General features: G+C 34.1%; 1 protein-coding gene across 2 annotated transcripts in view; it reads right to left on the reverse strand.

The window, feature by feature from the left end:
* fstl5 (follistatin-like 5) overlaps positions 1–18860 on the reverse strand; it is a 149456-nt gene that overhangs the window by 69629 nt on the left and 60967 nt on the right. For both annotated transcript variants that reach the window (XM_051128270.1, XM_051128271.1), the window contains exon 5: positions 1243–1439. In XM_051128270.1, coding sequence (XP_050984227.1) covers positions 1243–1439 — 197 coding nt within the window. The remainder of the gene's footprint in view (positions 1–1242; positions 1440–18860) is intronic.

The raw sequence follows: 18860 nt of genomic DNA on the forward strand, positions 1-18860 counted from the left end.
GTCTGTGATACATTACTCAATGTTGCAAAAACATGTACAGTAAGCTAGAAACCTTTGAACTTTCTCCTCAGTGCAAACACAAATATGCTGATTGGGTCAGTCGCACTCCTAAATATTTTTTCATAGTCGCTCGCAGTTGTTTTCAGTTGCAAATGCGACTGAAATGGTCGCACTGTAGAGTCCTGCCCATAAGACCTTTGTTCATATTTGGAACACAAATGAAGATATTTTTGCTGAAATCCGAGAGCTTTCTGACCCTGCATAGACAGCAATGCAACGTCTCGATTACAGCTGTAACCCTCGTTCCCTGAAGGAGGGAACGGAGACGTTACGTCAATACTGATGTATCTGGGGTCCTACTTAGGAGCCCAAATACGTCAGTATTGACGTAACGTCGTAGAGTACAACTGAAGGGGAACTACCATGTTCAAGGCCCAAAAAGATAGTAATGACACCGTTAAAATAGTCCATGTGACATCAGTGGTTCAACCATAATTTTAAGAAGCTACAAGAATACTTTTTGTGCACAGCGAAAATAAAAATTAAGGTTGAACCACTGATGTCACATGGACTATTTTAACAATGTCTTTACAACCTTTCTGGGCCTTGAATGTGTCAGTCTATGCAGGGTCAGAAATCTCTTGTTCCGAAGATCGAAGAAAGAAGGTCTTACGGGTTTGGAATGACATGAGGGTGAGTAATTAATGACAGAATTTTCATTTTTGGGTAAACAACCTCTTTAAATTTGGCATAAGCATACTTTCCTGTCAAATATTGCACGTGCACTTCAATAAACCGACAGAACAGAAAAGTTAAGATGTTTACATGCTGGGGCGAAATTGGGTAAAATCTAGCCAAAAAGTTGATAAAGAAAAATTATTTTATGCGTTTACATATGCATAATCGGTTTAAGAGCATATATACAAACACACTCAATGTTCAACATATAGGCATCCAAATGTTTTAATTTGCAAGGCATAAAAACATGTATGAAAGTATGAAAGAATAAAGGCACCAAAGTCACACTCAAAACTGGGCCCAACCTATCCTTACTTAACATCTCTATTTTTCTCTTTTATCTGAAAATTGACCTCTCCTGGTGGTTTGATAATGGTTAAGATAAAATCAACATGACAGATGCACATTATAAAGGTCAAGAAATGCCACCTAATTGCAAAGTCAATTAAATGGGTGAAAGAAAAGAAAAGAGACTGATTTTGTCACACACTAATTTGGTCTTACCTGTGAGAGCTCACTGCTGTCAACTCTTCCATTACCATCTGCATCAAAGCGCTTGAACATCATGTCAACCAGATGCTTCCTAGTTGCCATATCGTTTTCGTGGCTGCCATGGCTACTGGGGGTCAAGTACCTCTGAGCATGTAAGTCCAACATCTTGGTCTTCAATTTTTTATAATCTCCCAGACGACAGTTATCATCTGTGAAGAATGGGAGAGAAATGCTGGTCAGATCAGTGCATATGGAGATGAATTCGCTGTTCCGCAGCATTACTAATTCATCAATACTGTGGCAATATGGAGCCCTTTTCAAAAATGCCCATGTGAGGAATCTGACAGGTCTGTCATGTAAATAAATGATGAGAATTTGCACATTTTGTGGATCACACAAGAAGAATCAGGAGAACTTCAAGATTTCCAGTGACATTGGTATTTGGTATCAAAAACTTATTATAATACATTCAAGGTATGTGTTTTATCATCATGCATTCCTTGGGAATCAAACCCTAGCTAGACCTTGGCATTGTTAGCATTATTTTACTAGATGCAGAAATTAAAAATTACATTGAACTCTAAATAGATGTCAATACTGACCCTCAACAGAACCGCATTCTTGACCAGAAATATTTAAAACATTAACACTGTGTCTCTGTTCTTTAAAAAGGCTGACTCATAGAATTATAGTTAGAATTAGAATATATTAACATAAAAAGCATTAGACTAAGTATTTCAACAAAACTAACTTACATTGCCAGTAGTTCCAAACTAAGCCTCAACAGAACACAGTTGAATATTTTTTTCCTGAATGTACTCACCCCCTTGTCATCCAAGATGTTCATGTCTTTCTTTCTTCAGTCATAAAGAAATTATGTTTTTGAGGAAAACATTTAAGGATTTTTCTCCATATAATGGACTGCCATGATGCCCCAAGTTTGAACTTCCAAAAGTTTAATGCGGCTTCAAACCATCCCAAATGCGGTTGTAAATGATCCCAGCCGAGGAAGAAGGGTCTTATCTAGGGAAACAGTTGGTTATTTTCATAAAAAAAAAAAAAAACAATTTAAATACCTTTTAATCTCAAATGCTCGTCTTGTCTTGTTCTACCTGAACTCTGTGTATTCTGGCTCAAGACAGTTAGGGTATGTCGAAAAACTAGTCGTATTTTCTCCCTCAACTTCAAAAATAATTTCAAAATCATCTTACATTGCTGCAGAAGTACCAACCCAGTTTTTGCATAGTGAACATGCAAAGAAGATCAAACAACCTTAACAAAAAAGGTAAAACAGCGATATAGGATGATTTTGAATTTGAGGGAGAACATGAGATGAATTTTTCGACATACACTAACTGTCATGAACCGGAAAAAACAGAGTTCAGGCAGAGCAAGACAAGACAAGCATTTGACATTAAAAAGTATATAAATTGTATTATTTTTATGAAAATAATCGTTTCGCTAGATAAGACCCTTCTTCCAACCGTATTTGGGATCGTTTGAAGCTGCATTTAAAATGCATTTTGGAAGTTCAAACTCGGTGCAGCATAGAAGTCCACTACACGGTAAAAAATAAAAAAAACACAATTTGTTGAGTCAGCTTAAAATAATTTGTTACATTGCTGCCTTAAAATTTTAAGTTCAGTCAACTAAAATAAGTTCAGTCAACTTGAAATGTTAAGTTGTACTAAGTAACAACTTAGATATTTGTGTTTGCTAAACTTAACAGATGGGTAAGTAACCCAGCTGCCTTAAAATTTTAAGTTAATTCAAATCAAATATCTAAGTTGTCACTTAGTATAATTTAACATTTCAAGTTGAATAAACTTTTTTTGAGTTGACTGAACTTAAAATTTTAAGGCAGCCAGGTTACAAATTATTTTAAGTTGACTCAGCAAATTGTTTTTTACAGTGTATATTGAGAAAAATCCTGAAATGTTTTCCTCAAAAAACATAATTTCTTTACGACTGAAGAAAGACATGAACATCTTGGATGACAAGGGGGTGAGTACATTATCTGTAAATTTTTGTTCTGGAAGTGGACTTCTCCTTTAAACAAATGTTTTTAATAAATGATTAAATGACTCAGTCATGAAGACAGTAACTTGCCGTCACTCACTGACGTAACTGTGATGTTATGTTTAATTTTAGATGACTTTGAACGCATACATTAATAACAGTACATTTGATGATGACAAAAGACTATGCTGCTGTCATGACAGTGCTAATAGGTTGCAGAAAAATCGCACAGTGGTACTCAAACATGGCAGAGGAGGACAGAATCTGCATTTTTCTAGCAATCGTGTCAGAGAGAGAGAGCTGGAAAGGTGTTAGGGACTTGAAGCAGTTGCTGGAAACAACGGCTGGGAAGTCTTGTCAAAAGGCATTTGACAATATTTGAGATGTTTTTGTCATTATATGTAGCTCAGGTGGTGCAGTGTGGCTTCTTGTGAGAATACCGATGTTGTTTCTGGAGCATAAGAGATGGATAATGAAAGACAGAAGCTGAAATGAAAGCTAGAGAGGGAGAAAGAATAAGAAGCTGTTTTTAAAGACTGTCAGACTAGTTTCACTGACAGATGTCAAGTCAGTCACAGCTCATCTCCACATGATTGCACCACTAACTGCGATGTGTGTGTGATATACTGAGATATATGAATATATATGTGTCTGAGCCTGGTGTGTGTGTGTGCTGATCAACTATAGCGTGTCACACATCACAAAATGGCCTCTACTTTGACAAGCCATCGTGACAGGAAAGCTTCCTTCCTTAGAAATGGCAGAATGAATAAAAGATAAATGGCTGTCTACCATCTACCTTGCCCAGAGGAGATGAAGGTCAGAGTCGTCAAACCTTTGTGTGTGTGTGTGTGTGTGCGTACGTTTGCACACACGGCACATTAGCATTCACATTTTTTGGCACGGTGGCAAATGAAGAACTTCATGTCTACTATCATATTCCAGAACTGCAGATGTGTGACCAGGGGAATATTCATACTGCATCATCCACCTCTGATATGACAGCTGTACAGTTCTCAGCAACGTTGCAACCGTGCAGAACTCTAAAATGTGCGGAAAGCTGGAGATTTCTTGAATCAGAGCTACATGAATGAGCTGCGTTTCAACGGGAGCCCATCTGCGTGTGCTTTGATTTTCAGCGCAGACCGAAGCTGTGAGAAATCTTGTTTGTGGAAATACACAGAAAAGATTAATTTGCAGAACAGAGATATTATAGTGACACAACAGGGATTTGAAAAAATAATGACTTCCAAAAATACAGAAACCCACAGAGGACATGCAAAATGTTTGGTCTTTTGTTTATTTGAGAACACTTATTTTTCCTGTGATCTTAATAAAAGTTATCTTGAAAGGAAAAAAAAATGTTGCGTAAAGCTAAATATTTGCATCTTTAAGGCTAAAAGTCAAGAGATTCAAGAAGTACATTTAACTTGCCAGAAACAGTTCAAACAACAAAATTCCCAAAATAACTATGTTAATAACTGTATGTTTGGATGTGTGTATATGAAATTCAAGGATAAAAACAGTAAGCTGATAATTATTTTCATGTTATGGCCGAAAACCAGTAAATTATTATTACACTACTAAAACAAATTGTTAAATAATAATAAAATTGTTTGTTTTAAATGTTACAAGTGAATCTAGACCTCACAGCATTTAAATGCACAGTATGAAAATTCATATTCATTTTGAGATTTCCTAAAGATAATATTTAACAGTGTTCTGAAAGTATTAGGCCTAGTGTTTTTGAAGATTAACTTCAGGTGAACGTTGTATGGCTGAGTTTTGACACGAATTTCTCGATTCAATTCGAATTTGACTCACAAGCTTGCGATTCGATTTTACTTATGATACAGTTTTGGTTACTTTGAATAAAAAAATAAAAAATAAAAAACTGAACTAATGCTGCAAAATATACATGAGAGTCAGTTGGGTTAAGGTTAAAATTAACTGATTTGTATACAAAATTACAAAATTATATTTCTATTTTATATATTAAAAAAATGTAAATATAAAAATTTAAATTGTGACTGTTTACTGAAACAAATTAAACATTGAATAATAGTAAAAATGGTAATGAATAAGTTATATGGTGCATATATTTAGAGAAATGCTAATGCATTTTTCTAGCTGACTAACAAGTTTTTGGTCACCAAATATGTAAATGTGACATTACTTGACATTGTTTACAAGCTGTTATATTGACGTCTTCGTGTGGTTGAAACACAGATTGAGCGATTGCATGAGACGGATTTTGTTAAGTTGCACTCTTTTCTTTACATACCTTCGGATGTTTATTCATGTTTATGTCATGCTGAAACTAGTATTAAAGCAAAGGAGATGCCACAATCTGTCCACATTTAATGCCAAAACGGCATTTATTGTTTGAGTATTGTAATAAAATGGACAGAATTTGATATCTGAGACTTTGTTTCATATCATAAGTAACAAAGTACAAAGCTTATTATGATTTATTGGATAGGAGGTGCGCTACAATGTTCCATTCATTGTACAGTACATTCCACATCCCTAATTGGAAATGCATTGGAAATCTTAAGGTTGACAGCCATGCAACTGATAATAACAATAATAAATCATAAAGAATCCAGAATAATCTCTCTAAGACAGAACTTGTATTCAAGATACAACCACTAGTAATTAATTTTCTTCTATTCAGATGCATTTGTACAACACAGCATAAATAGTTTTAAAGCAGCATTTAAAAAGGACAATATAGTGTAATGGAGTATCATAACTATAGTGTATCCTTCTGCATATGTGTTAACTGCTCAAACCGGCAGTTGCATTTATGTAAACGTGGGTGACTGGAAAAACACAAGTGCTGTTGTCATGACATTCAACATGTTTTCATTCCTCTGCACATGAGAAAGTGAATCTTTTTATGCCATATGTTACTTCATGCTCCATTTCTCAATATATGGGGTGTTTAGGGCAAAACGCCTGACAGAAATAAGTTTTACTTGATTACATAAATCAAGCAAAGTGTTAGTTCTGGCAGGTCACGTTAGTCAAACTGACTCTAAGCTGATCCACATCTACCTACAGGAATACAATGCCTTCTCAGCATTCATAAATACAATCTCAGCATTCATAAATACAAGGTCATTTAGTATTATCAGCAGCTTTCACATTGCTCAATAGCTAATTACCCTCCTCCATCCCCAGCTCCTCCTCTAGTCCTCTTGACCTTTTAAACCAGGCTAATTTCTAATATGTGTACATTAAACTATTGAACATTAATCATTTCTGCAATACATTTATTTTGGTTCTCTTACCCTAGGGGGTTATCACTGCTCTCTCTGCTCTAATCCATGCTAGGCTGCATGGATGCACAGGGAATTCTTGCCCGAGAACAGAACCATACCACCAATCCAAATTGTACGCTGACTGTCAATCATCATCGATAGTGGTCCTGACAGAAATTAGAAAGAACATTGTTTCCAAATGATCTGTACATGCATTTTCCAAATTTCTCCCACAGAGAAGTACATTTACAAAGTTCTACAATGACCTTCCTGTCTTTATTTGCTCAACCTTCATCCCTCAGAGGGTTTTCTTATGTGTGAGGGCTATTAAATATATATTCGTCCTCTAATGTATAACACAACTGAGACCTCTAGTGCTATCGAAGGTCACTGATAATGGATCCATCATGCAACTGTTTCTCATCTCAGTAAACATGCACAGGGAGCGTGTGCTCACCAGGTTCAGTGGTAATAGCACTCAGACTATTTCTAACAAGGACCCAGATACAACCTCTTGTGTGTTCTCGCATGAAGGAAAGCATGACGGCATTGCTCACATAGGACACGTGCAGTTGATGGTCATGACCCGTGGCGCAGCAGCTAAAAACGTGTCACGGCTGGTCGCCCATCCTGAAGGGAATTCTGGTCATCATATTACTTCGCAAAAGTCAGGAGCTGTGACAAACAAGTTTGTGATGGGCGATTCAAGACACGCAGACAATTAGACTGTGTCTAGCAGACTGTGGCTAGCTGTTAATTAGAACCAGTGGAATTATTTAAAGACTGGAGCGCTTAGAAATGAGGTCACATCAATATACATTAACCTAAATATAGTCATGAACAGTGCATGATAGTATCAATGCTTAGACTTTAAATTCAGAACTAGAATTTAAAAAGCATTCTCAATTCAGTTTTGAATGGCACACAATCCACTTCACTGCCTGACTATGCGCAAGAGCCTCTTAAAACTGTTCAAAATATCCGTATTCTTTGACAAGCATTACACAAATGCAGCGTTAAGCACAAAGATGTTTAGTACAAGCCATAAAACCATTCTCAAGTGGCCTGCGTGATTTACTTTGAAGTAAAACTTGACACGTCCAGGCAGCCCAGAGGAATGATGCAGAGGAAAAGCAGATTGATCTTTCTCTGTTTGAAATAGGTTTAGACGGCCACCTGCATTCATATCTGCATGTTTAAACCACTGCATGTGATGCTATGGGACCCTGATTTATTCTGAAAACCACACTGGTAAATCTTGTCAGATCAGATGAAACTCCATCCTGTCCGAAGGTGGGTTTAGAATGGCGGCATTAATAAAAACAGCTTGAGGGACAGCTCATTAACATTAATGAGCCAGCTTGATCATTTAGATAATTACGAGGGAATAATAACCTCATTAAGAAATAATAATAAAACGGGAATGCTCTAAGTGCTGGAGCTGTAAGTCATTATTTTGGGTGAATATCACAGATAAAATATCATTACTCAGCCAAGATTGCTCATCAGCACCTTTAATGTTACACGCTTCTTCACCTTGTCTGTCTAGCTTGATTTAAAAGGATTTAAACTGAAAATTCTTTTATCATTTACTCACCCTCATGCCATTTGAAAACTTGCATTATTTTGTGGAACACACAAAAAACGAGAAAGTTTTTGTCTGTACATTGCAAGCAAGTGGGGTCCAAAACAATACTGGACAAAATAACACAATAATACAATTTTCAAAATAAAAGTTCCAAGTTTAATCCTTTTTTTATTTGAAACAAATTTGAGGTAATGATAATAATGACACAATACAATATAATCTTAAATTTCATCATAAAGTGCACCCCGAATTGTGCTTACATTTTAATTGTCATTACTGTGATTATTTAGCAAAGCTGAAATAGGCTATAGACTGTATATCATCTAAATAAGATAGCGACATGAAGATTTTCTTTGCTAGTGCTACAGTCTGCAAAGAGTGTGATGAAAATGAAACCAAAGCAAGTTTTCTGTCTTGCAAATAGGTGCTGATTTTATGTGATTTTTTATGCTGATTTTAACTTTTAACGACGACAGATGTTTCTCTTTGCAAAATATTGTTAAGCATATGGATATAACACAACATATCTAAAAAAATAGCATAAATATAGCAAAATCTGCTGGCACCACTTTATATTATGCCTTAACTACCCTAGTAAAAAAGTGGTAAGATGCATTTATTTTATACTCTATAAGTAGAGTTCAAGTCTATTAATGTATTTACTGACATATTGCTCGAGACTTACTGATATAAAAATTGTAATTAAACTTTATTGAAGTACAACTTGTGCACAATGCACATTTCTTAGTATTAAATATGTTTTGATGTATAATATCAGTCTTTAAATGCAACATATTTAAATTGTACCTAAAGTATACTTGCAATATTTCCACTTCAGCACAATCAAATATACTTCAGTATATGAAGAGTTCCAATGCAAAAGCCTCTAAAAGCCATCTTAGTCAAAAATGAGATAATGATACTGAGTGAATGCTCTCCACACATAGTTTATGTTCATCAAGTACTTTCACTTCAAATGTGCTAAATCCCAGCCTCAACCCATTAAGAAGTACCAGTACTTATAATAGAAACCTATACAAAGTAACCAGAAAGAAATGCTAATTTAAAAAAAAAAAAAAAACATGACAGAAGGCTTTTGCATCTGAATTTTTCATATCTTTAGTTAGACTTCAGCACTACTTCCACACAATTAAAGTGCATTAAGTACAAAATTAGCTGCTCCAATTTAGCAGACTTCAGATACACCAATTTAGTAAACTAACACAATTGCAGGGTATTTTTATTAAGTACATAATATGTAAATATATTTGTAGTATACTTGGCATGAAATAAATGCATTTTAGTATATTTATTTTTCAGTAGGGTACTGTGCACTTACATCAAGAAAAAAAAGGTGCTTATTGTGTTCATATTGTATTGCAAAACACTTCTGTGGCTATTGAAGTAGGGTAATATTAAGACACGGGTAATATTAAGGACAAGTTTGGTGGTATGGGTAGGTTTAAGGGTACGTTAAAGTGTAAGCGATGTGTCAACAGTGTAATTATAAATGCAATTACAGAAATTAATTACAGATGCAACTACAAGCAGGTATTTGTTAAAATATAAGTACAATGTAAAAGCATGCATGTACACTATAAGTGCACTGTATCAAATGATTAATTTCAGTGTAAGTGCATAGTAGTTAGGGCCACCTAATATAAAGTGGAACCAATCTGCCTTTAGGATTGCGACAATGCTTTACTCCTTCAATTCTTTTGGTGTCTTTATTTTTCTCTACATTTTTTTGCATCACTACTGCTAAACCCAGCCTCTATATACATTTCTGCAACAGAATCTTGCGTATCTTATTGCACGTTTCATGGCAGTTTCAAAGTGAAATGTCCAGAGAATATACATGACCGAGGCACATTTTTATTACGTTGGTACAGTCAAGTATTGCTCCATTTTTATTACGCTGCTTGAGGTATGTTTTGTGGCTATTCAGAATTCGAATATCTGGGGAGTGTCACTAAAGTTTAATGCTCTATAGTGTTGGAAATATCCCCTATACCAAACCCAACCCTAAACCTACCCAATAGTGTTAACAAATGTAAAAGTGATATAAAAAAACATTTGTTGATGCAGTCGTGCTATTTTAACTTTGTTATGTGAATTTGAGCTGTTTTGTCGAACTTTAGTTTCATGGGTTTGTACTGGAACGCCGTATCGCGTGAGCTTACTGAATTTGAAAACTCACACATATGAAGCTGACAACAACGTTCAAAATATCAGTTTTCAAATTGCGCAGAATGTTTTGAAGTCATAATACAGTATTTATAAGTAATTAGGCTTTATTAATCAAAGCTCTATACCTGTAAATCATACTTTGTGTGAAAAGAAATAAAAGTTGTATAAAATAAAAGTTTTACTGCCTGTAGTGTTCATTTCAGCTGTAAACTGCTGTGAATTGTACATGTATGTATGTTTTTTCTTGCAGAAATGTATATAAAGACATGTATTTCCAATGAACCTAGGTAGGCTAAACCTGAGATATTTTTATATGGCTCTGTTGTATTGATGCCGGGTGAGCGCCCAAGCTCGGTGCAACAGCAGTAGGGTCTTTGTGTGCTGACTCCCCTCTCTATTCTCAAAGTACATCGCTCTACATGCTCTGTACATCAAACACACACACGGCTTCAGTCTCTGTTTCAGTCTGAGGTCACTGACTCCGCTTTTTAAGGGCACAGGGCCAGTGCCATTCCTGTCAAGTTCTGGCGTTGCAAAAATGGACGCGTGAACGCAGTGGGCTGTAAAGTCTGCTCTCTTTCTTTCTCGCTGCGCCTGACCACCTAACATCTCACTGGAGAATTTCACAGGCAGCGCATTCAATAACAATCTACCTGCCGCTGGATATCCATATGAGTTGTTGCAATGACAAATTTACAACCTCGCTGGCAGGCTATTATTCAGGCTCTCCCAGTGTGATGTGCGAGTTGAAAACTTTGCATTTGCTTAGTTGTTTTGTCCTTTTTTTCTGTTTTTCCCCCTCCCTCTTTCGTCTTCATTGTTTTTGTCTTTCTGTGTGTCTCAGTAGTACTGCTTTATTCTACATAAAGTAAGTCATCTTATCCAGCTGTCTACCTCCCGTTTCACCTCTAATTTGATTTCCACACTCTCTTTTCTCTTGTCACAGGTTCTTTCTATTCTCCTCTCTTACCCCTGTCCCTTTATCTCTGATTTCTCACTTTCGCAGACGCTGGTGCACCTTTGAGGAGCTCATTACCTGCCGGTAGACGCGGATGTGGCTTCTCTTCAGGCTGGAGGTGACAGTGACATTAAAACAGCTCAGGGTCTTATTATCACTCTTTTAAAACTGCAACAGAACAACCTCTCTCTCCTTCTCATTCTGTCTGTCTTTGAGCTCTAAGGAGTATAACAGTTATAGAAATGTTTATTTATTTGACTGAATTAGCAAGTAATTCATAAAGACTTATTTTGTTCCTGATGAATCTATTGAATTAAAAAACAAACAAACAAACAAACAAAACCACACTTTATTTTTTCCTGAATAACGTAGTGTTTTTGAAGTAATTGGTTAAGTGAATGATTCAAATGATTTACTTATAGAACTGTAACATCTGCTGAAATAGCTGAAGGAATCTCCACCACTAAATAAACAGACTGTCACAGAAAAACACACTTGGAACCCTGCTCATTAGATTTCTATAGAAACAGCTGTTCGCGTTAATAACACAAGGCCAGATCACAATATCAATTTTAATTTGATTATGTATAGACTGTATACTCCAGTCAGTTTTAGCAAGGTCAGTGGAAGCGAAATCCACAGTTTAACTGCTGAAGGTCTCATACACACTCAGAGGAACTGACTTTGACAGACGTAACGAGTGAGAGGCTGACAAGGCCATCTCGTCAAGAGGAACAATATTATGGCAAGGCTCGGCTGAGCCGGCCACCCTGAGGGTCGGCGACAGAGAGAAACTAGATATGGGAGAAGGACAGAGAGATTTCTTAAGGCTCTGTCATTCTCTTCTTCTGCATGGGGCTGTTTTTAGGCACTGGAATCAGATGAATTTGACTGAGCCGCTGTTGTGGTCAACAGTTGCTTTTGACGAATGCTGCCACCGAGGAGTAGGGAACAGCAGGTATAAGAAGAGATATATTACCTGATAACATCAGCAGAAGAGAGGATAAACAAGACAGAGAAGGACCATCTGTTGTATGCAGAATGCATTTGTGACAGAAGGAGGAATAAAAACCTTCCTGATCTTGTAGGTTTAGCCAGTGGAAGGAAAAACAATCATTACGAATAATCAGGCTGACAAACCAACTGCTTTTAATAGTAGAAAACACATGAGTAGAAATATTTATGAAACTGTAAATGCTGGTGTTTAGGTGTAAATTAATCTCACTTTGATGATAATTAACACTATTCTCTCTTACATTTACACACACATATACACATATGCTGTTCAAAGGTTTGGGATCAGTAAGACTTTTTAATGTTTATTATAGAAGTCTTTTCTGCTCATCAAGGCTGCATTTATTTGATTAAAAATATAGAAATGGTAAAATATTATTGCAATTTAAAATTGTGGTTTTCTATTTTAATATACTTAAAAACAGAATTTCAGCATCATTACTCCAGTCTTCAGTGTCTCATGGTCCTTCAGAAATCATTCTAATATGCTGATTTATTATCAATGTTGGAAACAGTTGTGCTGCTTAATATTTTTTGGAACCTGTGATACTTTTGTTATGATCCTTTGATGAATAAAACATTTAAAAAGAACAGCATTTAGTTAAAATAGAAATCTTTTGTAACAATATACACTACAATTCAAAGTTTGGGGTCAATATTTTTTTCTTTCTTTGAAAGAAATTAATACTTTTATTCAGCAAGTATATGTTAAAATGACAAAAAGTGACAGTAAAGACTTATATTTTTAGAAAAAGACTTATATTTTGAATAAATGCTGTTGTTTTAAACATTTTATTTATCAAAGAATCCTTAAAAAAGTATCACAGGTTCTAAAAAAATCAACACTGATAATAAATCAGCATATTAGAATGATTTCTGAAGGATCAAGTGGCACTGAAGACTGGAGTAATGGCTGATGAAAATTCAGCTTTGCATCACAGAAATAAATTATAATCTAAAGAATATTAAAATAGAAAACTGTTATTTTAAATTGCAATAATATTTCATAATATTACAATGTTTTATGTATTTTTGATCAACTAAATAGAACTTTGTTGAGCATAGGAGACTTTAAAAAATACTGTTCACAAACTTTTGAATGCCATTGTAAACAGGCACATATACAACAATTCTTTCTGGTCCTCAAATCTGATTGGCTGAGAGGAATGTGATATTCTAGTTATATTAGAACTCGTTTCACTGTTTTTATCACTCCGCTTACGGTATTTCTCACAGCGAGTGTCATGGCGGACTTCCAAATCCATTATAATTTTATAAATAATACTGTTTTTGTGTCACGAGACAAGCGAGAATGTACTTGTTTAGACTTCAAACATGCAGTTTGATAATGTCTATTTGAAAACTTGCTTCAGTGTTTTCGGAAATGTGTGCTCCAGGGCATCAGCTGCCTTTTAGCGCTCATGAACTCGCCAAGAGCAGCCTTAACTCAGCCAGATCTTCTGGAATTTGCAACTGACTCTAATGTCTCTATAGTGGTTAAACATGAGTTTCTAGTGCTAACCCTACCACAGTGGTATAGACATTATACAGACATATCAGTCATACAGTATGCATACATATTAATACATACAAGTATAGAAATATGAACTCACACACACCCAACTGATCATTCATGAGTGTAATCAATCCCTCCACCAGACCCAAGGTCACACAAATCAATATTACTGTAGAACTGACCCAAAACACTCACACGCACGCAATCAAACATAAACATGTGCCTCACTGATGACCCTCTGCATGAGAAAATGTACACAAATATGGTAAAGCAGTCAGCAGCTCTCAAGCTTTCAAAAAATACATGATTGACAGTTCATGTCCGCAAAAGATGCAATTCAAAACTTCAATGGTTGTACGTTGCCCTTGGTTTGCCCTCAAAACTAAAGCCGACCTAAAAAGCCACTATGTATCTCAGCATTCTTGACAATCACAGGACACCCCATTCATTTAATGTGCGTCCAAAACTGGGCTCAGCTCACTATGGCGTTGGGCCTGTGTGTAATCAGACTGCTGGTGATAAACGAAGTAATCTGCGGTATTGGCAACCCGCTCACTCATGCTTTCTTTTTGTGTTGGCTGGTTGGGAAGGACTGTCAGTCAAACTGATGGGGCTGTCCAGCAGACACTCTTCACAGCGGCCTTATGGGAGAACCGCAACAAACGTCCTGGATTTTAATCAAAACTCTGGCTACTTTGCCTTTTGTAATGTATTAAATTGACATTCAGGGGATTTCAGAGGGTAATTCACAGTAAGCCTAACAACAGTCTTACACGAAATGTGAAAAATGGCTAATACAGTTGAGGCCAAAAGTTTACATACCTCTTTCAGAATCATTAAAATGTTAATTATTTTACCAAAACAAGAAGGATCATACAAAATGCATGTTATTGTTTATTTAGTACTGACCTGAATATGAGATTTCACAAAAAAAGATGTTTACATATAGTCCAGAAGAGAAAACAATAGTTGAATTTATAAAAATGACCCACGTTCAAAAGTTTGTTCTTAATACTGCATTCTTAGCTGAATGATCCACAGCTGTGTTTTTTTGTTTAGTGATAGTTGATCATGACTCCCTTGTTTGTTTTGAACAGTTAAACTGCTCGCTGTTCTTCAGAAAAATCCTTCTGGTCTCACAAATTCTTTGGTTTTCCAGCATTTTTGTGTATTTGAACTCCTTCCAACAATGACTGTATGATTTTGAGATCCATCTTTTCACACCGAGGACAAATGAGGGACTCATATGCAACTATTACAGAAGGTTCAAATGCTCACTGATGCCCCAGAAGAAAAAATGATGAGTTAAGAGCCAGGGGTGTAAACTTTTGAAGGAGGGGAGATGAAGGAGATGTGTACATTTTTCTTATTTTGCCTAAATATCATATTTTTTATTTAGTACTGCCCTTCAGAATCTACAGAAGCTACTTACATGTTTCCCAGAAGGCAAAATAAGGTAAATTTACCCTGCTATTCAAATTTAAAAGTTTTCACCCCCCAGCTCTTAATGCATAATTTTTCCTTTTGGAGCATTTGAACCTTCTTTAATAGTTGCATATGAGTCCTTCAGTTGACCTCAATGTGAAAAGATGGATCTCAAAATCATACAGTCATTATTGGAAAGGGTTCAAATGCACAAAAATGCTGAAAAAAACAAAACAAAGAATTTGTGGGCCCTGAAGGATTTTTCTGAATTCAGGTAAGAACACAGTTTTAAAAAACAACGGGATGTAAACTTCTGAACGGGGTCATTTTTATAAATTCAACTATTATTTTCTCTTGTGGACTATATGTAAATATCTTTTATGTGAAATATCCTATTCAGGTCGGTACTAAATAAACAATAACATGCATTTTGTATGATCCCTCTTATTTTGGTAAAATAATTAACATTTTTAATGATGCTGAAAGGGGGATGTAAACTTTCGACCTCAACTGTAATAACCAAATTTGGCGTTGGAAAGATTAAGGAATGTTTTTGAAAATCTGTTAAGCTAAAAAGCACAGGAAAAATAGCAATATTGTGAAATATTATTACAATTCACAACAACTGTTTTCTGTTGTAATATTTTTAAAAGTGTAATTTATTCCTGTGATGCATTTTTAGCAGGCATTACTCTAGTCTTCAGTTTATGTGCACTGTATATGTAAAGCTACAGTACATTCCATATTGTGTCATGCAGCTATTTTGATTCAAAGGTCCATGGTGAACCTTCTAAAAAATAATTACTCATAAGGCTTGAAGTAATGAACACGTGACTATTAATGCGCTCTGAAAGGCCTACATAAAAACATGAAATAGCCGTGACAATCAAAGGGGAGCAGAAGTGTTTTATCTCTGAGGATCAAAATAACTATGTCACGTGTCAAAGTGCTTGATATCACCTCACAAACATTAAAGGCTCTACAGTATTTTCATGCTGGGTGTGCAGACATTTGATATTCAGTTACCCGTAATGTGTCAAGCGCTGTTTCTTTGATGGGTAAAGGAAGGGAGTGAAACACTGAACGGCTGCCATTACAGAGCGACCGTGGAGGCCATGATATAAGAACAAAGGCAAATAGTCACCAGAAGATCTTCAACGTTCTTCCTTACCACGACATTTTTGTTATCACAGCAAACTTAATGCTGAGTGACTTGACTGATAACAAAACTACAATCCCTTGGCCTTTCAAAAGAGTGTGAAAGTTTTATCCAATCTGAGCTCCTGTACTCTATATGCTGTACTGTAGGAGGAAAGTGTGATTCTACAGATAGGAAGGATGACAGAAAGGTACATTTTGCTCCCCTGCCTCATATATACATTCTCTCCTTGAACTTTTCTGCACAATCTGAGTTTCAAATGAATGCCTTCGAGCACCTAACATAGTGCTGGAGTCAGGGGAATAAACACATGACCTCTATTTGACTGTGTTGAGCTTCACTAAAGTCCATATGCTCTGTGACTTCATAGGGAAATAATAATAACAATAATAACAACTTCAACAAATTAACAAATTAAATAAACAAATTAAAATGAATGAACATATGAATGCACGCACACCAGGATGTTGAATTTGAATGACAGGAAGAGAACTTTACTAAACTAAATTTAGATGAATTGCATTAATCATATGCATGCTAATATAGTCATTAAATTCAAATTCAGATACAGCCTGTTTGCTAACTTAAATCAAATTCTAAAATGTAATTAGTTAAGCATTAATTATATGTATGCTAACATATGACATTCCTTTTTTAACTGAATGCATTCTGTTTCCTACAGTACCTCAAATTAAATTCTGAAATTTAATTAGTTAGAATATAATTAATGTAATGAATTAAAGCATTAATTATTTGTATGCTAATATATATATATATATATATATATATCCTTTTTTTAACTGAAATGCATTCTGTTTGCTATCTCAAATCAAATTTTGAAATTTAATTAGCTAAAATGTAAATGTGATGAATTAAAACATTAATTACATATATGCTAGCTAATATATACAATTCCTTTTTTAATTCTAATGCATTTTGTTTTTCAAATTCTAAAATTTAATTAGTTAAAATATGATAAATATAATGAATTAAAGGAATAATTATATGTATGATAATATAAAACTCTTTTTTTTCATTCAAATGCATTCTGTTTGCTGCTGCAAATCAAATTCTGAAATTTAATTATTCAAAATATAATAAATGTAATAAATTAAAGCAATAATTATATGTATGATAATATATAAAATTCCTTTTTAATTCAAATGCATTCCACTTGCGACCTCAAAGATAATTCTGAACTTTAATTACTTAAAATATAATAAATGCAACAAATGAAAACATTTGTTATATGTACGCTAATTTATAAAATTCCTTTGTTTATTCTAATGCTTTCCAGTTTCTACCTCAAATTAAATAATGAAATTTAATTAGTCAAAATGTAATTAATGTAATACATTTAAGCAATAGTTATATGTATGATAATATATAAAATTCATTTTATATATTACAGTTTGCTAATACATAAAATTCCTATTTTAATTTTAATACATTCAGTTTGCTACCTCAAATCAAATTCTGAAATTTAATTATTCAAAATATAATAAATGCAGCGAATAAAAGCATTAATTATATGTTTGCTAATATATAAAATTCCTTTTTTAATTCTAATGCATTCAGTCTGCTACCTCAAATCAAATTCTGAAATGTAATTAGCTAAAATATAATAAATGCAACGAATGAAAGCATTACTTATGTTTGCTAATACATAAAATTCCTTTTTTAATTCTAATGCATTCAGTTTTCTACCTCAAATCAAATTTAATTATTTAAAATATAATTAATGTAATGAATTAAAGCATTAATTATATGTATGATAACATATAATTTTTTTTTATTTTTAAATGGATTCCACTTGCTACCTGAAATCAAATTCTGAAATTTAATTAGTTAAAATATAATAAATGCAATGAATGAAAGCATTAATTATGTGTGTACTAATAAATAAAATTCTTTTTTTATTTTAATGCATTCCATTTGCTACCTCAGATCAAATTCTAAAAATTAAGTTAGTTACAAAATAATTAATGTAACAAATTAAAGTAATAATTATATGTATGCTAATATATAAAACTCTTTTTTTATTCAAATGCATTCTGTTGGCTACTGCAAATCAAATTCAGAAATTTAATTAGCTAAAATATAATACACACAATGAATTAAAGCATTAATTATATGTATGCTAAACTGAAAATGAAATGTAATTAGTTAAACTGTAATTAATCTATTGAATTAAATCATTAATTCTAGGTATGCTAATATATAAATTTATTTTTTCTTTTCTTTTTTTTTTTTAATTCAAATGCACCCTGTTTGCTACCTTAAATTAAATTCTGGAATTTAATTAGTTAAAATATAATAGATTTTTTTTTAATTAAAGCATTAATTCCAAATGCATTCTGTTTGCTACCTCAAATCAAATTCTGAAATGTATGTAGTTAAAACATAATGTAATCAATGATTTAAAACAATAATTATGTGTAATATATTACATTTTTTTTTCTGAAAATCAAATCCTATTTGCTCCCAAAGCAAAT

Source organism: Labeo rohita, chromosome 14 (genome assembly GCF_022985175.1).
Source record: "Labeo rohita strain BAU-BD-2019 chromosome 14, IGBB_LRoh.1.0, whole genome shotgun sequence".
Lineage (NCBI taxonomy): Eukaryota > Metazoa > Chordata > Actinopteri > Cypriniformes > Cyprinidae > Labeo > Labeo rohita.